Here is a 23,868-nt window from a genome sequence, read left to right as displayed (position 1 = left end):
AGATATGTGACAGTACAGTCTCAAAGAGTGGGTGATCTGTACACGCGCATTATGCTGTAGCAGCAGCATGTAACATTATTTGATGTACAGGAATGCCCTGAAAATATTGAGTTCTTCAGCAAGATCCAATATGCTGCGTTTCTTCATTTTGCCTTGATTTAGGATATTCAGTTCTGGTGGAGGTTGGTACAGGCAGCAAAGCGGCCATGCTGCTCTGCTGGACAAATATTGGACCAAAATACATCTGGATAATATGAGCAAAGGAGAACTCAAGGAGGTATGATGTGTGTTGCTCCTGTGTCATGTGAATAATGTTTCAATTAAAGGTAATAAATTTTTTTTGGTAATAAATTTGATCCTTTTTTTTATCTCCAAGTTCCACAATGCACCTTTATCATTTGAGATTTATCCTGCCAGTTTTGAAGTAAATGGGCAGTTTGTCAGGAAAATTTGAAGTGAATTGGACAAAGATTCCTGAACTTACTTTGTCAAACACAGTTCTACTTTGGGTGGGTCCAAGAAGCAAATTACTTTGCCATTTTGTAGCCCACAGAGATTTAAAAACAGAGAAAATGAAGAAAAAAAAATTGAGCATACTTTAATCCTGAGTTCTAAACTTTGAGATGAAAACTAGTTGGTCAGTTATCAATTAAAAATAATTTGTTGATATCTTTAGTTATCATCTCTAGGGAATGTTTGCTTTGTGTAGTCCTTCAAAAAATTAAAGAAGCCCAGGGCTTAAATGGAAATAGAATTCTCTAGAGATTCTCCTTTTTAAAAGAGCCTTGCCTAAGGGAAAAGGGGGTGAACAGTCTGTAGCAGAAGAGTTGAAGAGAAAGTTCTGATTTTTCTAGAAGATAGTGTTTCCATAGGATTCATTCACTCATTGGAACTTGTTCAGCAGCCAGCACGGTTATGGGTGACTTTAAATATCTGTGTGTTTTTTCCATTTTGTCATTTGTCAGCTAATTATGAGGAATGGGGCAAGAACAGCACTTATTTTGTATTTGTAGATTTTGTTGGAGGGGTAGCAATTAGAGACACGGGGAAGGCTCTGCAGACAACTTGGTGGAGATACACACGCTTGTGTGCTGTGGCTGCTTCTACTACAAAGAGTAGGCAGGAATTCTAGGAAGCTCACAGTTGCAGTATGAAAAAAGGACTCTCTCACCAAACTGATGTCAAAGAAAACCTCCAGAAAATACCAATATTCAAGTAAAGCTTGACTGTCAAAGCCTTAAGAAAAAAGGAAGCTTCGGTGCTAAATGTGTCACTGTGCAAGATTCTGTAGTACTTAGAAGAAGAGATACTGGTAGAAAACACTCACTTGTCTTGAAAATAGACTTGTGTTCTTCTGGTTAATCTTGAACTCAGTTTGGCAGGGTGGGACCAGGGTTCCTGGCCTGTATCTGTGAATGGCTTGTTTTTGGAAGCAGTAATTTTGGTTGGCAAGCTCTAGTGGAGAGAACTGAGCTGAAAGGAGATTACAGAAGAAAAATTAGCCCCTTAATGTGTCTTTGTCAGCACAGTGAATAGACAACTTGAATGCTCAAAAAAAATCCGTCATAAGACGATGGACAGGAGATAAGAGCTTTTGTTACCAGTCATGAAGTTGTACGATTTTGATTTGAGTTTAGATAGGGTTGAATGTACCTCTTGTTCTTCCTGTTGTTATTTGTGCAAACATATTAAATGAATTAGACTTGGCAGAATTCATTTTTGGCATCCAAATCAATATCGTACATGTTACAATGACTTATTTTCTTCAGATGAGAGATTCCAAGAGAGCAGTTTTGTGCAGCTTGCTAGTTTGAGTATCTATTGAAGTGTATCCTATTAAAATCTGGAGGGGCTGGTGTTTTCCTTTTGATGCTAAAGATTTTTGTTTGTTTTGTTTTCAGGTTCTTCAAAGGCGATACCCCAACCTTGCTCTTGTAACTGATCATTTGCTAGACATTTACATTCACCTTACGGGAGATAAGTATCAGGCATCAGAAGACAGTGCTTCTGGCTCCATGAACATACCAGATGATTCATCAGAATCAAGATCAGAAAATAAGAAACCAAATCTGGAAGGAAGAGAACTATCTCTAAGGTTGCTTTTCTTCCACATTTATGAGGACGAAATTTAGTCAGCTAGCTGCAGACATAAGAAGGGTTTATCTTTTATCACTATTTTTAAAAAGCTAAGAAAAAAGTTTGCGTAATTAAACTGGAATTTCATAAAAACTGGAAAAATCAGTTTTTCATTTTAAAATAATGGTTTATGTATATTTAAAAAAAATCAATCTGAATTATTTTGGGCTTCCTATTTGCTAGATGTTTTTTGAGGAAAAAGTGTAGGTTTTGTCATATGTGGTGCCGAGTTGATATTAAGCCATATGGATTACTTTTCAGTTCATTTTAACACAAAATATCAGTTTGTTAAGAACTTTTGGCTGGAGTGTACTGTATAATATTCTCACAATAGCTAGTAGGTAATGTTTTCAGCAGTTGTATATATTTGCTTATCTAGATAACTCTGTATTAGACACTCAAAGCATTCTAACTTAGAGAAGGCTGAAAATAACCAGATCTGTAGCATACCATTAATTTCAGAATTTTTATGATTAAATGCACCTTGGGGTTCAGTTATTTCTTCCCCTCATACCAAATGTCAATTTACTCCTGTGGAATTTCTGTAACCATAGGGCTTTGTGAATTAGTCAGTAAATACCAAGTGTGGGTAGTACCTAGTATTTTTGTGAAGCATAAGAATGCCACTGTTTTTAAAACAGCATTTGTTTCTCTAGAATCAGGTGTTCCCTTTTCTTGCCTTTCAGAAGTTTTTGTTGTTGATAGAGAGTCAGTATCTTGAAAAATAGTTTTTTATACGTTTCTGGATAAAAAGCTTGCTACTTTTCATTTTTTTTTTTCAATTTCATAATTACTTTATGGTTTAATGGTGTATGTGTTATCTACAGGGTGTTTCAGAAAGATGGACTCAATTTGAAATCTCTATATCTCTGCAACCACTTGAAGGGGCGAGGCATAGAGTTTCAAATTATTACCTCTAGGTTACTAAAACTTGATAACTCATTAAACCATTTGTAAATATTTAGGTAATTGTAAGATGTTGCTGTCATTAAATATGCTGCTTTGAAATTGGGTACATCCTTTTCAAACACCCTGTATTTCTAAGCAACGTATCTGAAAGCAACACTGTTGGTCTTTGTGTGCTCAGCTACTCTTTAGAATTAGCATCCTATTTATACGTGTCTTCCCATGTACAACTTACACAACAACTAAATGTGCAATTGCCAGAAGATGACATAAGACCTAAGCTGAACATGAAAGAAGGTGCTGTGTGTTTTGGCTTGATTGTACCAAATATTTTTGTTTTTCTTTTTAGAGACTTACTGAATTGGTGCAGCAGGATTGCTTACAACTTCGACAGTAATTCTTCAACCACAGCAGTGAATATTTTTCAGGAGGTGCGGTAAGACTTGATCCAGAAATTGCTTACCCAAATTTCTAGCAATGTCTCTCAAATCTTTAAATACTCTATTTGGGAATGTGAGATGAGAATTTATGTTTAGTTTTATTTGAGGCATTTGAGCTGTAGTTGGAATATTTGTGATCCATCTGTTGGAGGCTTTCCTCACTGCTAGGAAGGTTGTTTGCAGTAATATGCTGAAAGCCAATGCAGACTTATTATTGTCATACAAATAGCATGCTGTAGCGTAATTTTAACTGATATGAGCTGGGATTGCTTATGATGGAGAGTAAAAGTTTTAAGATCTTTCCTTTTTCTTTTAGTATGAGGCTTCTTTCCTATGCATCAATATACATTCCAGGTTTGGAATTTTTCAGGTGTGGATCAGTCTGAGGTCATTTTAAGCTGTGAGATCTCACAACATTGCTTCCTTTTCCATTTTGGTCCATTCATGTAAAAACAGCTTCTGTGACTGGACATGGAAAAGTTTTTACTTTTAGTAGAAACTCCCTGCACTACAGAGTTCAGAAGTTTCTTATTGCATCCTTTTGAACTCAATTGTTTGATTCAATCTGTGGACAGTGAAATAATTTTATTTACCATGGCTAGATTGGATTCAGTCTCATGTAAATTAAGGTGGTGCTTGTCAGAAGATATCACATAAAATTTGTATTGAAGAAGTTGGTTTGTTTTTGCTTTGACAGGCATTGGACTGTTTCACAGCTATGCTGTCCAACCAAGGGAGCCGACAGAAAATGGCAAAAGTTATTGGAAGTAAACTAAACATTTCCAAGAAAAAAGTATGTTGAGCCATAATTAATATGATGTGTGGTGATAGTATTCTATAGCTTGCAATTTTTCTAGCGATGAATTTAAATGTGGTGTTCTATTTTTCTTAAAAATTATGCCCATCTCTCTGTCCCAAACACTTTTTTAGCGTTTAGGATGTTTTTCTCCTGTTATATTTTCAGCTATATATTTCAGCTATATTTTTCTCCTGTTATATTTTCAGCTGCGTTTTTTTTTCTCTGAAAGTTCCAGTGAACCTAATGGCCTCCTCATGCAGAAGAAGAATCACACAGCTGGAACAGCACAGTTGCTTAAGCACATGATACTGCTAGATGCACAGAGTAGTAAAAAATGTGTTTTTTCTTTAGTGGTTACAGTGAACTTTAATCACTTGAACAAAGAGATCAGAGAGAAATATAATCTTTCTTAGTACTTGTTCTGTAATCATTGATTCAAAAATCAAGTACCTCTCTGGGAGGCTAGTAACTATATATTAATAGTGTGTGATATAAATGGCTGAGTTAGCTGACAAAGTAATGAATTAGTTTACTTCTGACTATAGAAGTTTGTTTGCAAAGAAAATTCCCTCTGTTACTTAAGATGGAAGAACTTGCCAGCTGGATGGACAGATGGATCCCTGAAACTTCTACGGATTTTTCTTTGTCCTTTATCCTTTGCATTATTTCAATATGGGAATCTGTTATCCTCTGTCAATGGCAAAATATCCTTGTTTACACAGAGATATTCACCAAGGTTATTTTGAGGGAGTTTGTTTATTATTGGTTAACTGTTCTCAGGTTCAAGTTTACGTAGTTGAACTACCATGGAAGTAGACGAAGTAGAAATATAATGGCATAGACCCGTAACCAAGTTATTAAATGGAAAGTTTTTTTTACAGGCTGTAACGCTTCTGAGGTCCTTCAGTATTTTAGGTGATGAGTATGTAAAACCTACAAAATATAAAATCTTATCATGAAAAATTAGCTTGCTACAAAGTAATACTGGTAACATAGCAGGGATGTTCTTAATGTGAAGTTGTAGGCAACATTAGTATTGGAAGTGTTGATGCTTCCTTCACAGGTGGAGTTCTTTTGTGAACTCTATAAACCAGAAATTCTAATACGGGAACAAGAAGTCTCTGTTGGAAGAGTGCACCTCAAGAAGAAAGAAACAGAGGCTCTCACTGTACGAAGGTAGAATATCTTGTAGTTTCCGTGTGAATTGAAATATTTTGTGGTGGAAAATAATAGATTGGAAGTCACGGGATTTAAAAAAAAAAGGCAAATCGTTTTCTCCCTCTCCAATAGAAGGAATGTGAGTTCTTTCTCTTGTGATTGGAGCTTTACCTTGTATATCTTAAAGGCTGTGATGCTTAAAGGCATCATACTTCTGGCAGCCAAAGCACGCAGATTTTCAGCTTCTTTTGAACTACAGTTTCTTCAAAGCTCTGTGGATCCACAGCTGTTATAATAAGATTTCGATGAATCTATCTTTGTAAAGGGAGATTTTTGTAGTATGTGACACTAACTCTGCTGGCCAGGAAGTTCTTTAAAAAGTCCTGAATTTCTAGGTTGTGCCTTGACAAAAGTAAGTATCTTACAAGGGTATCTTGGAACTAATTTTTTCCACAAACCTTTTTTTTTTAATAATAATTAAAAAAAGATCCTAAATTCAACCACTCTTCTAAAAAATAATTAAGATTAAAATTAGCTCCTAGATGAATCTTGGTTTTGAGTTGCTTCCTTTGTTTTTTCAGAGCAAAACAAACCTTTGCTGCCACCCGGCCATCTGCAGTATTGATTGAACAGCTTGCAGTTTGTGTTGTCAAGGGAGAGCCCGTGCTTTTGGTTGGTGAAACAGGAACTGGCAAAACTTCAACTGTTCAGTACCTTGCTCATATTACAGGTAAATCAATTGTGAAGACTTTAACTTACATGAAGACAATTAAAAAAACAGCAAAGGAACAAAAACCCCCACAAGTTGATGGTGCTTTCTATTTCTGTTTCAAGGACACCATTTGAGGGTTATCAACATGAACCAACAGAGTGACACAGCAGATCTATTAGGAGGGTGAGTCACTGACTACTGTTTTGTCTGTTCTGCATAACAACCTGGCAGTATCAGAACAAGCTTCTAACGCAAATGTAGTTGTGTTGTCAAATAATTGTTTTTAGGCCATGTATCTGTTTCATAGTAGCATAAATATCTTAAACAAGTTTGCATGCAGAAACCTTGTCCTTACTGAAGAACAGAGACAGTTTCACTGAATTGTGTGCACATCTCTGTGTGATGGAGTAATTTAAAAGCATCACCCAATGTCTCTAAAAATGCCTAAACTGTTCAATATAGATACAATATAATATTCACTGGACAAACTGGTTGGTAATAGTAAAAATATGATACTTATCAGGGTGGTCCGGTCTTTATAAAATTGCCTCAAAGTGCATTTAAATATGTGCAATTTTACTTTGCTTGTTAGTCAAGTAAAAAACTATGGAAACCACAGTTCCTTCATACGAAATATTATTGTTTCACTAACTCTTTTTGTTACTTCACAGATGCAAGTTCCTGTGTCACGAATAAGTAACTATTCTTTTGCTTCTCTTCAGTTACAAACCTGTGGATAACAAGCTGATCTGGCTACCTCTGCGAGAGTCTTTTGAAGAACTCTTCTATCAGACCTTTTCTAGAAAGAAAAATCAGACATTCTTGGGACACATTCAGACCTGCTACAGGCAGAAGCGTTGGCGTGATCTGCTAAAGCTAATGCAGCATATTCATAAATCTGCTGTTAATAAGGAAACAAAAGAAAACACATCTGGTAAGAGTTCAGACTGATCAAACATGCATCATTAGTGGTGAACTGTTGCAGAGAGTAGATGATTTTGTTTGTTTTTCTCTTTCATCCCTCTTTGTTACTTTCTTCTGGTTTCAAAAAATGCAGTCTCTGTCTACAATAAGACATTCAAAATACTGTTAGAACAGTTTTTTCTTTCTAATCTATCACTGTAGTTAGCCATGTCTGAGAGTGAAGGTTTATTTGTCAGACCTATGGTACCCTTGATACCTCAACTCCACTCAGCACATACTTATTTGCTGTGTTGGTGAACAGTTCTAGTTTTTTGTGTGGCAGTCTTCCATGTGTATGCACTCATACTTTCAGTCCTTAAACCTCATTAGGTCTCACAAATACATCCTATTTTAAAAACAGCAAACCAAAACAACAACAAGAAATACTCCAAACCCAAAGTAATAGCTTTCTTAGAGTAGTAATGGTGTGAAAAGCTTGCTAGGAACTTGCTGATGACTTTGGTTTCACTGTCAGTGATGCTGACTTGCCTAGTTCTTTACTTTGTTTCATTGTACTTTTGTCTCCAAATAGCCATTTTTCTTGTTTTATGATTCATTTGGGACAGAGGCAGTATTGATACTTTGCCTGGCTTGGAGTGGTTTCTGTTTCTAGACCCATTGAACAAGTGAAGTTGTAGTTTTCATTCAGTATGGGCCAAGTAAACTTAATTATGAACCTTGTCTCCCCTCTTCTTTTAACTGTTTTTTCTGAATACGCAGGTATTAAAATAAATGCCCACAAATATATATTTAAAAAAAAATTAAAAATATGAGGTTTTTGGAGATCACTTGTTAGAAGTACTGACAATCCCAAAATAAAGACAAGCTGAGATCTGTAACTTGCAAAGCTAGCAACTGAAGACATGATGCTGCATGTACTTCAGGCTGTAACTTTAAACAAATAACCGAAACACATGCAACAGTAAATAATGTCATAACTGATAAGCAACAGTGTTTTTACTGATACTGAAGCCTTCATTATTAATCTGTTCTGTCATAAAGCTTGTGAATTTGGATTTATTTTTCTGAGATGCCTGTGTCTCTGGGAATTGCAGAGTGCTAAGTCATGCTGGAATCAAGTACAGCGCACATATTTTTTTCCTGAGCTAGGATATGCCGGAATGAATAGCAAATTATCTGTACCCATACATCAGCAGTATTCAGCTAAATTTAAAAAAGGAGAAAAAAAAAGCGCAATAATTTTTTGTTGTTGTTAATTCATGAGATGTCATATGTAGAACTTGGATGTTTTTGTTGCTCAGCCAAACTTACTCTTGTATCTCTGTGCTTGAAACAGCTTGATTAAACTACTGCTGTTAAACATTTTTTTGTTCTATTGTTTGATGGTACAAGCCTAAATTTGTTTTGCTTACAGGCTCACCACTGAAGGAAAAGTGGGAGGCATTTGGTCTTAAACTGAATCATGCTCATCAACAGATGAAAATGACAGAAAGTGCTCTTCTGTTTGCATTTGTTGAGGTATTTAGAGATTTGCATTTTGATGCTAGGATGAATAAGGAGGAACATTTAAAAGACTTTGCAGTCAGTATTATATAAATAACTTCCTGGCAAGAATCTTGCTGTTAAGTAAAACTTGTTACATGATAACTGTGGAGCGAAGTGTGCTACTGCAAGGAGGTGGTGGTTAGATGGGGGGGAAGCAGAGGGGGATGTTTTATGCTAACGCATTAATTCAATGCTGTATAATAGGAATTAGGACTGGTATGATAACATAATATCAGCAGTGTGTCATATCGTCTTTTCAAGTGTATGAGACTAGAAAAAACATCTTAACCAATCTCCAGTAGGACATGTTCCTGCCTAGAGATTCCTGTGAAGGATTTAATATTAAGAATCTCTGTTTATCTAGAAGTGATTTTTTAAAAAATGCTTAAAATCCATGATGTAATATTCTAATGTTAAGTATGATTAGGGGAAACTATGATGGTTTACGTATGTTTGTTCCTTGTCACCCTGTTAGTATGAGTATATGCTCTCAAATCTTGTGTAGTGTGTAACATGTTGACCAGTCCTATTGCTAAAAAAAATGATCGTATGAATAGTTGGAGAACCTTTGACTTCAGCAGAGTTGTAATTAATATGATATAGTTCCATGAGGAATGTAATATTGCTTGTGTCTTTGTTTGGATTTCTTAAGATTAACTATCTTTATTCTTATAATGTTGTTAGTGAAGCTTATGCAACACAGTGATGGATGTCACTGACAGGCAGCATTGCACAAATAAGAGCTTAATTCTGTTACGTCTGGTAGCTAGTAAGGGGGATAACTGTCTGACTTCTGTGACTTGCAAAATAATTCCTGTTAATGAAGGAGAGAAGTAAATCTGTTGCTCTTAAAGGTCTGGAATTGCCATTTGTCTAATTGACCCATAGACTGCAAAACAAGTATTTCCAGTATACAGGTATGTCAGCTGATTATCACTGCTGGTGACATGATTAACAAATTGATATTATTTTTAGGGTACTCTGGCACAAGCAGTAAAAAAAGGAGAGTGGATTTTATTGGATGAGATTAACTTGGCTGCAGCAGAGACTTTAGAGTGCCTGAGTGGTTTATTGGAAGGATCTTCTGGGTCGCTGGTGCTACTAGACAGAGGAGACACAGGTACTGTTTCTGTGCTTGCTTATGCTATATCTTGCTGTCCAGCCTATATGGCTCAAAATAAGTCAAGAACACTTAACATTAAAATGAATGTGTGCAGAAGAGAATTATGTGTTCTTTCTAGACTTCATACTTTTTATATGTAAGAAGCTGGAGTTTTAATTCATTGTGGCTCAGGAGATTTCAGCGTGCAGAAATTGTTGTAGTTTTTGCTTCTTTGGAACCTATGAAGAGCAGGTCTCTCTAGTGCCCTCAGTAAGCATTGCTGTCTCTAAAGACAATTCAAGGAGTATTGTGTTGTGGTTTGGTTTTTTTTTTTAAGTTGAGGCAGTTTGACAGGATGTGATGTTCAGTTGTTACAATTAGGGAAAGTTTTTTCACCCAGAGCGGGGTAGGGAGGTAGTCACAGCCCCAAGCCTGACAGTGTTCAAGAAGGAATTGGACAACACCGTCAGACACATGGTATGAATTTTGAGGTTGTCCTATGCAGGGACAAGAGTTGGACTCAATGATTTTTCTGGGTCCCTTCCTACTTGGGACATTCTATGATTCTGTGGTACTGTAGTAATTGTCTTTCACTGATCCTGCAAATACATTCTTCAGCTAGATATATGTGCATAAGGCCTTTGATTTTAACAAATCCTTGTGGGTTGACTCCAGCCAGCAACTAAGCACCCATACAGCTGCTCACTCACTCCTCCTACCCCACCATCCCCCAGAGAGAAGTGGGGAGAGAATAGGAAGAACAATAAAGAAAACTCATGTGAAATGGGTGATGGAAAGGCAGTCACTAAGCAGCTCCCACAAGCAGACCAAAGTCTAGCCAGTCTCTAAGCAACAGCCACCCTTGGAAGACAAAAATCACCACCTGCTTCTTCCTTTACCCCAGTTCTTGTTACTGAGCATGATGATGTATACAGTAGGGAATATTGCTTTGGCCAGTTTGGGTCAGCTGTCCAAACAGTGTCCTTTCCCAGCTTTTTGCTCACCCCCAGCTAAGTAACTGGCGGAGGGAGGGCAGAGTGGGGAAAAAGAGAAAGCACTGATGCTGTGCCAGCACAGGTCAGCAATAACCAAATGCTAGTATGTTCTCACAAATGCTATAGGGGCTGCTGTGAAGAAAGTTAACTGCATCACAGCCAGACCTAGTACAGACGTAAAGGTAAAAAATGCAATTGCTGCATATTATTTTCTGGAGCTACAGATAGAGGCAAATGTTGTATGAGCTTCCAAGGATGTGTTTTCTTGCTGGCAAAGGGAAGCACTGGCCATTGTTCTGAAAGAGATAAAAGGAGCTCCAAGTTTAGGGCTTATATAGTTTTTGAAATATTTTGTGTTGTTAAAACATCCTGCTACACGCAAATAAATGTCATGGTTTCACTTGTCTGTGTCTGTTGTAAAGATGCAGATATACTTCTCATGAAATTACATGTGGTTATTCTCTGAAAACTTTTCACCCTGGCAGTTTAAGAAAATGTAGTAGTACAGTAATAGAAAATTAGCTTAGAAGAAATATACCTTATTTAACGTAATAAATATCCTGGGTTTAGCATTAACCTTATGTCTCTTATTTCTGTTTTCCTTTAGAGCCTCTTGTCCGTCACCCTGATTTTCGCCTGTTTGCATGCATGAATCCAGCTACAGATGTTGGAAAGAGAAATCTCCCTCCAGGAATAAGAAACAGGTAGGAAATAATGATTCTGTGACAAAATACTTAGTCACTGTCTTTGTTTGAGAGTTTAACTAGCTTCATGACTTGACCCAGTGAAGAACGCCTGCTTTGAAACCTGAGGATATAAGTCTGAATTCAAATAACTTCCTGCAAGAGGTGCTTTCCACATCATGTTGAAGGTCTTTTATGAAATAGCATCAGGAAAACACTTCTGTAAAGTTGCTGAGCATGAACAAATGGTCTAGCAGTTGTGTAGAGTGTTGTCACTGGAGGCAAGGGATTGATCATTCTTTACAATTAAGCTGTCAGTGCCTGGGAGTGCTACTGCAGCAGTTTATGTTCCTAATGGGAGTAATAAAGACAAATGCTTTGTGTCTGTTTAGCAGCCTTTCTCTTGATAACTCAGAAGTGTTGATGATCCTTGCAAAAAGCTCTATATCCAGCCTTGTTAGCTCAGAAGGAAGGTGGCTTGCATAGTAGAGCAGATGTATGATGTTCAAAGTATTTGATGTGATCTTCAAACACCTAAGCTGTGGCCAGGAAACTGGAGGTGTGGCAAGTCCATTCTTCCATACTTGCTGTTCCTGGGTACAAAGATCTTCTGCTTGTATTTGATGCAGTTTCCCTCATGAATGACAAAAGTTGCCCATGTTATCCCTTATCAGATTCATAAACACGATGCAAAACTGTAGAGATGCACTTACTATATGTAACTAGTTATTTGCAGTTATTAGTGGCAAAGTAAGGCTTTATTGCTATTAGCTCTCCTTGCTTAGTAATGAAAGGAAAGAGAGTGTATACAGAAGAAAGGAGACTTCATTCATCTTGTTAAGTTTAAATGAACTTCTATTTGCATTTGTCAAAAATGTCCACCCCTCTGAAGTTAATGATATTGCTCAGTTGTATTGGGTTTGCTGTGATGTGTCCTGAGCCATTATTTGCAATTGTAGTGCATGGTACAGAAGAGCTGCAGACTTATGTTCAACATCCAGTGCAAATATACTGGAGTAACTAATGGTTAGAAAATATGTTAATTAACTAGAGCTGTTCGTGTAGTGTACGAAATGTGGAACACTCTGACTTATTTAAAGATACTTAGAACTTCAGAGGACATGTTTTGCTGCTAATTTTCCTTTGCTTATTGTCAAGTTTTCTCATTTTATCGTCGCTGAGCTGAATATTTGTAGAAGTAGGAAACAACCTGGATATACTAGTCACAACAAAATTAGAATGTGTGTTTTATAATAAGTGTCTATTTTTGAAAAATAGAGATAACTAGAAGAGTCCACTTTGAAAAGTGCTACTGCTGTTGTCAGTGCCCCAGTGTTCAGTCCATAATGTTTGGATATCTATCGCAAACTGTTTAAAATTTTAATTAAAAAAATTACAATACTGTAGTTACTTTTCAGTTTACTAAGTTAAAATAATTCAGATAAATTACTTAAAAATAAGGTATTACTAGTATTTTCTTTTTAATCACTCTGTTTTTTAAGCCTATCTATAGGTAGTTTAACAAGTTAGTATTCTGCTGCTTACAAAATTTTGGATGTTGTATACCATGAGGATCATATATAACATTATTTTTTTAATGTGGTCAGATTTTTAAGTTTTACGGATTCTTATAGGTTTACTGAAGTTTATGTAGAAGAATTGAGAAATGAAGGAGACTTGCAAGTTCTTATCATGGATTATCTGAGAGGCTTGAATGTGAACAAAAATACAGTACAAGGAATTGTAAAGTAAGTTGACTATAATCTCTTTAAATCCGTGATGGAATAGGTTACATATAAGAAAGTATGTAACTGTAATCTGTGTTAGACTGTTTTGGGAAACACTATAAAGGTTCCTATGCAGCACAGCCTTAGGAAATGGAAGAGAGCAGACATCCATGCTCTTCATTCTGAAGGTTTCTGTACTTGTGAGGAGGAGATTTACTTCCTTTTATTCAGAAGTGCTTTTTTGGTGGCACCAGTTAAAAAGCATTGTCATTGCAGTCCTCTTTCCCATCTGAGAGACTAAAAGGGTTTGTTTCTGTAGATCATACCAATGAAAGCTTTGTGTTTATCAAGTTACCAGTTACCCTGCTTTAAGGTGTATTATCTGACTGCATTAACCTGAAGAACTGTTATTCTTAGAATACTTTGAGTTTATAGTAATTTTCTTTATGTCAAACTCTCAAAAATATGGTCCTAAAATAGTTTGTTGCTTTGCTTCAGTGACTATACAGATGGCAGAGTTTGGCATGGCTTTCCTAACCTGGAGCTTTTAGAAAAAGTGGCAGTTGGAGATGAGTTTCATCAGTTTAATTCCTTAGAGCAATGGTCTGATCAGTAACAGTACTAAGTAACTGGAAGTGATGTCTCACTCTATTTTTGCAGCTTTTATTTATCTGTGAGAAAGGAAGCAGAAGCAAAGCTGGTGGATGGAACTGGACACAGACCTCACTATAGTCTCCGTACGCTTTGCAGGGCATTGAGATTTGCAGCGTCTAATCCATGTTGCAGCATACCACGCTCACTGTATGAGGTGATTACCTATCCTGGGGTTTGTTTCGGTGTATGTTCACTGCAAAGACTGTTTGGGTAAATGATAATCCTTTCTTCGAAGTACAATATTGAACAGAAATGATGCCTTAATCTCCATTTTTTTTTTTCCTAATAATTTTTCATTTTATCACTGAAAATAACTCTTCTTCTTAGGGCTTCTGTTTGAGTTTCCTGACGCAGCTTGACAGAGATTCTCACCCAGTAGTTCAAAAGCTGATTTGCCGGCACATAGTCTCTGGCAACATCAAAAGCCTTCTCAAGCAGGTAGGTAACTAAGCCTATATAGAGCTGTTTGATATTCAGAGCAGAATTTATTTTGATTTGCCTTCTCTGCCTTTTTCCTCCACATTTGTCCTGTGATTCATGTTATAAAGATAAGGAAAAAAAATACTGTTCCTTCATAAGTTTTTACTTCTGCTTGAAATGCCTATATGTTATAGTTTATTTGTTAATTTGAAAAAATATTGAAGTCTGATTAGTTATAGCATTGGGGAGTGTGGGCAGCTTAATAAAGTGACTCCAACTGTAATGCTTTCACAGATTTTTGTGGAGCTTTCACAGGCTTTTTGTTTTTAGACTGAATGCAGAACATATGGATACAGAGCAAACATCTGTGTTTGTCTCTAATGGAAAATGTAGAATCTCACTAGTTCTGGGAGCCCAGCATGAGTTTGCATGGGGGACTGGGCAGGTGGGATGGGGAAGCCAGTTGTAGGAGGTGGGTGTTTGTTTCAGAGTAAACCCCTTCATATTAGAAAATACGTATGAATATAAAAAGATAAAAGCCAATTTGCTGCGTGGAAGCGTACCTCAAAATTCACTACTAGGACTTTCCCGTTGCATTCTGTGACAGGGCGACAGTGCTTACTGCAGGAGTCCTCAGAGATTAATTTAAATGACCTTGTACAGAATGTTGCAATGGTGTTACAGTAATTGTCTTCATTAGCAAATTGAAATTCATTTGTATAATCTGTTATTTCTGTCTTGTCTCATTAGCAAATACCCAAACCCCAAGGAGGAAGATTTGTACTTGTAGAAGGATACTGGATTTCAGCCGGGGATAAAGAACCTAATGTTGATGAGACTTATGTGCTAACCCCTTCAGTTAAGCTTAATCTGAAAGACATTGCCAGAGTTGTGTCTGCAGGGTAAGTCTGTATCAATTTTTCCATTAAAAATCTAAGTTAGAGATGTTTATTTGGGTCTAGAGTGTTGGTGCCTGTCTAGCCTTTATTGTTTGGCATGAGTAATGTCCATTTTCCTTCTACTTTAAAGTTAACTTTTCATTATACAGTGACTTGAGTTTCTAAACGTATTTCTTGTCTCCTTAAACCACCTTACTGCCATACCTAGTTTTATTTAAATGATATTTTAGAAATTTGCAGTTAGAATAACCTTGTTATTTCACACTGTCATGTAAAGCTTTATGGGCAACAGCTAGCACTTGGGGGTAAAGTTACTTGTGTTTCCCTATGTAGTGTATGATCTTGGATACTCCAAGTGACTTAAGTGGTGGTATTTTGGTAATATACTTTGGTAATGTAGATCTATGAAAATTTCAAATAATGTCCATATCTGGTATATGAGAATTATGTGACTCTGCTTCTGAACCACTATTTTTGTTATCCCTTTTAGGACTCACCCAGTACTGATTCAAGGAGAGACCTCTGTTGGTAAAACCAGTTTAATTCGCTGGTTGGCTGCTGCTACTGGGAACCATTGTGTAAGGATTAACAATCATGAGCATACTGACATCCAGGAATATATTGGCTGTTACACATCGGATGCCTCTGGGAAGTTGGTATTTAAGGAAGGTGGGTGGGGGTATTATATTTACTTCGAATTCCTGTCTTACTTAACTGCTTTTTTTTTTCTTCTTTTCTGCTTATCTATTTTATTACAAAGGAGAGATGACCTGTCATGAAGCTAGTAGTTGCATATTAATGATAATCACATATGTGAATTTCAGTGAATTCTTAAGAGTTCATTTTTGTCTCCTCATACTTGTATTGGACATAAAATAATTCAACAATTTCAACAATACTGTTGCTTCTGTCTCTGGATTAGCATTTATACTGATTGAAAGCTTGTTGCTAGAAGTATCTGAATGCATGTTTGTTAGATTTAGTTTTGTTTATTTAGACTTTTAACTAGAACTTTTTCTGTTCCCTCCAAGGCATTCTCATAGATGCAATGAGAAAAGGTTACTGGATTGTTCTAGATGAACTGAATTTGGCTCCCACTGATGTTCTGGAGGCTCTCAACCGTTTGTTGGATGATAACAGGGAGCTGTTCATTACTGAGACCCAGGAGGTTGTCAAAGCTCACCCCCGCTTCATGCTGTTTGCTACACAGAATCCTCCAGGACTCTATGGTGGCAGAAAGGTCTGTATAATCTCTTCCTTTGAGTAGCTATGACTCTAGGGAGTAAATCTGTCTTGTACAAAGAAGTGTGATGTGAAAAGTTTGATGTGTAGCACAGAATTAACACAAAACTTTCAAGAGGCAAGAGAGTTCAGGTGGCTGTGAATTAACTTTCAGTACAGCTGGGTTCTGTTTAGGTTAGTTCCTTGCTTTGCAGATACTAACTTCTAATTCCTTTTGAGTAGTTGAGATTTAAGTGCTTTACTGAACTGAAGTTCATGTGCATTATATTTCACTCAGCATTTCTTGCTCAAGAGCACTGGAGAGAGATTCGACGTAGGCTGTTGATGTGCCTTTTATATGGGTTTTGGCTGGAACAGTTAAATTTCTCCATAGTGACTGGTATGGTGCTATGTTTTGGATTTGTGACCAAACCAGGATGTCTTAGCTATTGCTGAGCAGTGCTTGCACAGCGTCAGGGCCTTTTCTGCTTCTTGCACTATCCCACCAACGAGTAGGCTGGGGGTGCACAAGCAGCTGGGAGAGGACACAGCTGGGACAGCTGACCCCAACTGGCCAAAGGGATATTCCACACCATGTCATTGTGCCCAGTAATAAAAACTGTGGGAAGAAGGCAGAAGAGGGTGATGTTTGGTGTTTGTTTCTCCAAATATCTGTTGGGCATGATGAAGCCCTGCTTGCCTGCAAATGGCTGAACACCCTCCTGCTGATGGGAGGTGGTGAATGGATTCCTAATTTTGCTTTGCTTGTGCATGCACATTTTGCTTTACCTATGAAATTGCCTTTATCTCAACCCATCAGTTTTTTCACTCTTACCCTTCTGGTTCTCTCCCCAGTCCCCTTGTAGGGGGGATGAGCAAGTGGCTGTTTGGTGCTTAGCTGCCTACTACAGTTAAATCACAACATGTTTTAAAGCTCTTGTCCTCATCCAGGCTGTCTCTTATGCTTTCTTTCAATATTTATGAGTATGTGCTAATTTGTATACTATGACACAATTCATATTTCCTTTGAGTGTGTGTGGGAAGATATATAACATGAGGAATATCAAAGGAAAAACTTCAGGCAATAGTATGTTTTCATATTTTAGGTTTTGTCCAGAGCCTTCAGAAATCGTTTTGTGGAACTACATTTTGATGAATTGCCAAGTGCTGAATTGGAAACCATCCTGCACAAGCGATGCAGTTTGCCACCTTCTTATTGCAGCAAGCTTGTCAAAGTCATGTTAGATCTGCAAGTATGAGTCTTTCTTCTTTTTGTATAAGACATGCAAACGTGTTTCACCACAAAATAATAGAAATACCTCTTGGCGGGGAGGAACTGGCAGATATTTAAAAACCTAAACCATAATTGATGGAAGAGAATGCACCAAAGTACTTAGTTCAGTGGTTAAGATAAAGAATAGGGAAAGTGAGGTCAGATTTGAGAGAAAACTAGCAGCAAAAGAACTAATAACCAAAGGTCTTGGGATTTGATGTGTAGAACAATCCCTTGCTAAGGATCCAAACTAGTGTTGGATTTGTAGCTGTCTTTGGGTCATGCTAAAGTTGGTATTATTTTGAAACAATAATTTTGTGTTCTGACACTCCCGTGTTTAACAGACTTTTAACACTTAGTATCTATCTAAAACTATCTTGTATTTAAAAGGAATTGGAGCAGCACAAACCTGGGCACACTTAAAGTGTTAACATATGTTTTGGTGTAGAACCTAATCTTTGCTTGGATTTTGTTTTATTACAGGTACCTATTTTCTTCTTAGTGTTTTTATTTATTATTATCGATATTATTTTGTTCCTGGTACCTGTCAAACACCCGCTTAAGGTAATTTGAGTTTGGGAGTCATGACTGTACTAGACATTGTTTTGTTTTTCTGCCTCATGCAGTTTGAAGAAGTGTCACATCAGAGAGTTATGATTAGCTTTGCTTTGAGTATTTGAACAGGTTCATGAAAAAACAGTTCATGTTTTGTTCTTATGACAGTCTTACCGCAGGGGTTCGACGGTGTTTGCTGGGAAGCATGGGTTCATTACCCTGCGGGATCTGTTTCGTTGGGCTGAAAGGTACAGGTTGGCAGAACAGCTGGAGAAGGATTATGACTGGCTGCAGCATTTAGCAAATGATGGTGAGTGATGCTATATCAGTTTTTCAGGTGGTCTGTAGCATTACTTTCTAACTCTAGTTCTTAAATATAAATTTTTGTTGCTGATTAACCAGGTAGTAATTGCTTTCTCTCTTCTTCTGTTCTGTAGGTTTTATGCTTCTGGCAGGCAGAGTCAGGAAACAAGAGGAGGTGGATGTTATTCAGAGTGTCCTTGAAAAACACTTCAAGAAAAATCTATATCCTGAGTCTCTCTTCTCAGAGGAAAGTGTCAAAAAGCTACTGGGTGAGTTTCCGAGAAGGACCACACTTAGTAGTTCTCTAGATGTGACCGAAGTTGATTGATTGCTTTGTGTTGTGCAGCTAAATCCTCCATGCAGATGTCAGTGATGGACAGAGATTTTAACCATATTGTGTGGACTCAAGGGATGAGGAGACTTGCCATTTTGGTGGGACGAGCCCTGGAGTTTGGTGAACCAGTACTGCTGGTGGGAGACACTGGGTAACCTTGCTTTTTATGATGCAGTTCTTTGTAGTGCTGCACCAGCCACCAAATGATTGTGTGGGCTTCAGCGCTGCTTTGATCTGGGATATTTAAGCCTTTGTCATGGCAGACTTGCAACTGTTGTTCTTTACAGTTATCTTTTGAGGGAAGCAATTGCATCTCTTGCAGTGCAAGTCTTTAATGGGATTGTCTGCATTATGTATAATAACTACATAGAAATTATATAGAAAGTAGTACAATTGAGATGAGCTGCTTTCCCAACCTTTCACAAGGTGCTGTGTAGAATCTTGCCGTGCCTCGCTGGAGGGGCTGCTTTTGGGGAACTGTGACTTTTTCTGTTTGAAAGCGCATTTGCTTTACATGTTTTAAGAGCTTGTGAATACAGACTTGCTGCTGCTTCTCCCCCCTGCCGTTGTCTTGTATGTTGTAAAGGAGGTTGTGGAAGTAGATGCTGTCTGCTCTTGTGCTGGTTATAAATTTGGAGAGTAAATTTTTATTGGAGAAAGGGGAATTAAAACACAAGAAAAGGGAGAAATACATACATAGGTAATAAACGAGAACTCTAGGTACTCAGCAGTTTATTCCTTTGGACTTAGGCTTGTCTAGACATGTAGCATCTCCATTTTAGTTAGATCTTAGGCTAGTTGAGCACCTCTGGGGCAGGCTGAAGTAAATTTGACTTGGAACCTGCAGAAATTCATCAATGCAGTTATTGATTTAAATTTAATCAAAGGCATCTTGTGCAAGTCAGCAACCGTTGTGCCAAAAAATGGCTTCACTTTACATGCGTTTCTTTCAAGGAAAGGAGCAGAAGGAAATCTGCAAGCTTGACTTTTGCGTTATAGCTCTTCAGTGAAAGTATGAATCCTGTCCAAAGTGTCCTGGTTTTCTTTTTTTATTCTTCCCTTTCAATTAAATTACTTTGCAGGTGTGGTAAAACTACCATCTGTCAGATCTTTGCAGCACTAACAAATCAGAAGCTCCACTCGGTGAGTTGCCACTTGCATATGGAGACTTCAGACTTCCTGGGAGGACTACGACCAGTCAGACAGAGGTCAAAAGACCAGGTTTGTCTTACATCAATAATAGTTTGGATAGTGTAACTATGGAAGCAAAAAATAGCAATTATTAATGGTTCACTTCCTCTTCCATTTCTTAGGAGGAATCTAATAGTTCTAGACTCTTTGAGTGGTGCGATGGACCTCTTGTTTTAGCAATGAAAGAGGACGGTTTTTTCCTCCTTGATGAGATTTCTTTAGCTGATGATTCTGTTCTAGAGCGACTTAATAGGTATGTCTAAATGTGTTAGTATTAAGTATCCTCAATGTGTCTGTTCATTTTACAAACATGAGCGTGGTAGATCTAACTTCTTTTGGGTACATTTGTTTCTTGGGCTGAGTGAGCTGCTCTCTTAATCATGTAGTTCTTGCTGAAAGAATGAGTGACCCAAATAACTCTGTCCCTGTTCATGTTTCAACTTCTGTGCCAGTTTGCATTGTTTTTCTAATTGTCATCCATCTGACAGAGGTGCTAGTTTTAATTGTAGTAAATCTTAGATAATTTTTGCTGTTTATAATGCTAATTACAGTTAGGGAGAAAGTAAGGTAAGACAAGATGAAACTGCCTTGTCTTGCCTAAATCTTGACGTCTTAACTTACGTGGAAAAATAAAAGGTACTTCGATCGAGAAGCAGATTATATATATATATGTTTGCTTGACATGATATTGTTTTTAAATGCTCTGGTTAGTGCCATTACTTTCCACTTGGCTTTAAGGTACTGCTGTAGACAGTTCTACACTCAAATGGCTATATTTCATGGACAAAAATGATGAAAGGATTCACTTAATTCAATAGCTCATGTCTCTGGATAAAGAAATTAAGAACATAAACCCTAGTTTAGTTGAAACAGTTTATATGATATTTAAAAACAGTTTATAGCATGAGTCAAGTTGGAAAAATAAATCTATGAGTAAAATCTCCAGTTTACCATCTGCAATATTAGTATTTGCAGCCTGTGTGAGAGCAATTGAAAGTGATGATCTTATCAAATACCAGAAACAAACTCTAGTTATTTCCTTCTTCTGTGTGTGTGTAAAAATTCATAAAATGTAAATTTAATTTCATTATCTGCTTGCAGCAGTATCTCTCATTTTAGTCATTCCACTTAGTCCCCCTTAAACTGTGGGCTTCAGAGAAGGGAGTCACTTTTCTTTGGGCCCCTCATTATAAGACATTGAGGTGCTGGAGAGAGTGCAGAGGAGGGCGATGAAGCTGGTGAGGGGTCTGGAGCACATGTCTGATGAGGAGCAGCTGAGGGAACTGGGGCTGTTTAGCCTGGAGAAAAGGAGATGGAGGGGAGACCTTATCACTGCCTACAACTACCTGAAAGGAGGTTGTAGCATGGAGGGTGTTGGTCTCTTCGCCCAAGTAACAAGTGATAAGACAAGAGGAAATGGCCTCAGGTTGTGCCAGGAGAGGTTTAGGTTGGATATTAGGAAAAATTTCTTCACAGAAAGGGTTGTCAGGAGTTGCAACAGGCTGCCCAGGGAAGTGGTGGAGTCACCATCCCTGGAGGTGCTTAAAAGACATGTAGATGTGGTGCTTCTTTACATGGTTTACTGGTGGACTTGGCAGTGTTATATTTGCCACTGGACTCTTAAAGGATCTTAAAGGCCTTTCCAACCTAAATGATTCTATGATTACCCATTATATTGAGATGATTAGCAGCTACTTTTTCCAAACCCTCTTGTGTCGAAGCTGGTTTTTTTCATTGTATCATTGCAGCTGTCTTTCTTTCATAAAGTTCAGTTAACCTTTTTGTTTTGAGAGTGATAATAAGCAGTGTCTTTCTGAAGGGGTAACGGTTTAAACTTTTAACAGCTTTTAGTGTACACAGAAGTACAACTAATAAAACAGACAAACAAAACCTCAAAAAACCAAAAAAACCTGAATGCTTCTCAGAATGTATAGTGTGTCAGCTTGAAGTCTTGTTTTCTGTGCAGATTTATTTTGCTCCTATGAATATAAATTTTGCTATTGCTTTTGTAAGAAGAGAGCTGTGAGGTGTGGACTTTATTAGACAAGTCTTTTGACAGATTATTTAAATAGAAGCTTATCAACAAGGTTTGGGAAGAGTTTCCTTCTGAACAAAATCGGAAATGTTCTCAATTAGGGAGGATGAACAGATTTTTTTTTTTTTTTTAAATACAAATTCTGGGGCAATGAAAGTTAAATCAGGTCAAGTCATGCGATTTTTGTTTGTAAGTGACCTTTTGAAATGTGAAATGAAATTTAAATTATTTTTTTTTAACCTTAGTGTTCTTGAAGCTGAGAAGACATTGGTACTTGCAGAAAAAGGTGGTCAAGATGATGAGAATAATGAAGTAGAACTATTAGTTGCAGGAAGGAAATTTCGTATCCTTGCGACTATGAACCCAGGAGGTGACTTTGGGAAAAAGGAGGTAAATGTGAAAACAACCAGAAGTACAACATTCATTTTCTGGTCTTATTAGCTCTTACGTGAGTGCAAGTCCAGTGCAAAAATGCATTGGACCAGTTCTGGCATCCAGTACTTTCTAGGAGGCATCTGCCTCATTGCTGTAAAGGAGGATTAGGATGTACCTGTTTTCTATGACTTCTCTGTGCTATCATTTTGACAGTGTAAGTCAATACTCAGTATAATGTCAAAGAAAACCTCAGGCCTCTAAATACTCTAGGTATGCTTGATATGTAGAATACTTTAAGCATGGGAAATGTGGCTCATGAAACAAGTAAATCCAGCTCTAACACAAGTCTGGAGCAGCGTGAAGTTGTGTAATAGATTATTCTCCTTGATATTGTTCAGAAAGTGACAGTTGGAAGTCATCTTGTCATTTTCAGTGAATATGAACATCACATCCCAAAAGACTTTTCTCATTAAATGAAAAAAAAATCAGTTTCTAAAGTTCAGCTTTAAGTAACTAAAGACAGGTTAAAACAAACAAACAAGACCACTTTTAAGTAGTGTTGGGAGCTAGGACTAAAAAAAAAAAACTATAAGCTTTTTTACCCAAATGAAGATGAGTGGGTACTCCATTTAAAGGGATTTCTATGGTACAGGACAACTCATTGTAAAGCCATGTGTTTAAAGGGGATTTATTTCTGCATTGTGTTTGTGCTAGTGATTTTTCCTTGACTAATTCAGCCAGAATGTCAGAGGAATTACAGAAGCAAGTTGTGACTGAAGTCAAATTTCCATGTAGTAGTTTGCTTCTGCAAGCAAAGGGAAATTACATCGCTATAGTTTGATACATGTTGTTCTAATAGAATGAAATGGAGCTTTGCTGTTTGCAAACCCACTCAATTTCTTTCCATATTCTTTTGAATGTTCTCATTTATCAGCCATTTCCTGCATTGACGCCACTACTACAAATCTTAAAATCCACATTCTCACCAAGATTTTGTTACAAAGTGGCCCTGTCAAAATTGGAAGTAAAGGTCTAGTTGGTCCCTGTGTTTGTTTGCAAGTACTGTGGCTACAAGACTATCACTTAACTGCAACCTTAAGTAATATGATGTGATGTAACTTGGATTGCTATGTCATTCTACTTGTTTGCAGCTTTCTCCGGCATTGCGCAACAGATTTACAGAGATATGGTGTCCACAAAGCAATGGCCGTGCCGATTTGATACAGATTGTAAAACACAATCTTCATCCAGGATTGTCTCTGAGTGGCATAAACCATCAAGGTGGGTATATTGTGTGTGGGTATTTACGCCACCGTGTTCCTCTTTCATGTAAGTACATCTCTGTCTGAGGACAGTTACAAAATACTTTGGACTTTGTTCTTCCCTTATCGTGCATATTCCATGGCTAGCGAGAAGTGCGATTGAGGCTGTATTTACTTCACCGTTCAGATAGTTGCATTATCCCCAGACTTCAGTGCCCA

The 23,868-nt window shown here is 37.4% G+C and overlaps 1 protein-coding gene across 2 annotated transcripts in view; it reads left to right on the top strand.

The window, feature by feature from the left end:
* MDN1 (midasin AAA ATPase 1) overlaps positions 1-23,868 on the top strand; it is a 100,626-nt gene that overhangs the window by 15,631 nt on the left and 61,127 nt on the right. For both annotated transcript variants that reach the window (XM_065630385.1, XM_065630384.1), the window contains exons 9-33: positions 163-277; positions 1,902-2,095; positions 3,392-3,473; positions 4,180-4,275; positions 5,345-5,457; positions 6,021-6,169; positions 6,274-6,334; positions 6,874-7,085; positions 8,490-8,593; positions 9,596-9,740; positions 11,325-11,421; positions 13,035-13,148; positions 13,788-13,935; positions 14,109-14,219; positions 14,952-15,103; positions 15,591-15,769; positions 16,132-16,340; positions 17,428-17,574; positions 18,318-18,459; positions 18,587-18,721; positions 18,799-18,937; positions 19,869-20,007; positions 20,100-20,230; positions 22,258-22,402; positions 23,539-23,668. In XM_065630385.1, the coding sequence (XP_065486457.1) occupies positions 163-277; positions 1,902-2,095; positions 3,392-3,473; positions 4,180-4,275; positions 5,345-5,457; positions 6,021-6,169; positions 6,274-6,334; positions 6,874-7,085; positions 8,490-8,593; positions 9,596-9,740; positions 11,325-11,421; positions 13,035-13,148; positions 13,788-13,935; positions 14,109-14,219; positions 14,952-15,103; positions 15,591-15,769; positions 16,132-16,340; positions 17,428-17,574; positions 18,318-18,459; positions 18,587-18,721; positions 18,799-18,937; positions 19,869-20,007; positions 20,100-20,230; positions 22,258-22,402; positions 23,539-23,668 (3,389 nt within the window). The remainder of the gene's footprint in view (positions 1-162; positions 278-1,901; positions 2,096-3,391; positions 3,474-4,179; positions 4,276-5,344; positions 5,458-6,020; positions 6,170-6,273; positions 6,335-6,873; positions 7,086-8,489; positions 8,594-9,595; positions 9,741-11,324; positions 11,422-13,034; positions 13,149-13,787; positions 13,936-14,108; positions 14,220-14,951; positions 15,104-15,590; positions 15,770-16,131; positions 16,341-17,427; positions 17,575-18,317; positions 18,460-18,586; positions 18,722-18,798; positions 18,938-19,868; positions 20,008-20,099; positions 20,231-22,257; positions 22,403-23,538; positions 23,669-23,868) is intronic.

The sequence above is a fragment of the Caloenas nicobarica genome, chromosome 3, assembly GCF_036013445.1.
Source record: "Caloenas nicobarica isolate bCalNic1 chromosome 3, bCalNic1.hap1, whole genome shotgun sequence".
NCBI classification, from domain to species: domain Eukaryota; kingdom Metazoa; phylum Chordata; class Aves; order Columbiformes; family Columbidae; genus Caloenas; species Caloenas nicobarica.
This window is presented reverse-complemented; position numbering and strand designations above follow the sequence as displayed.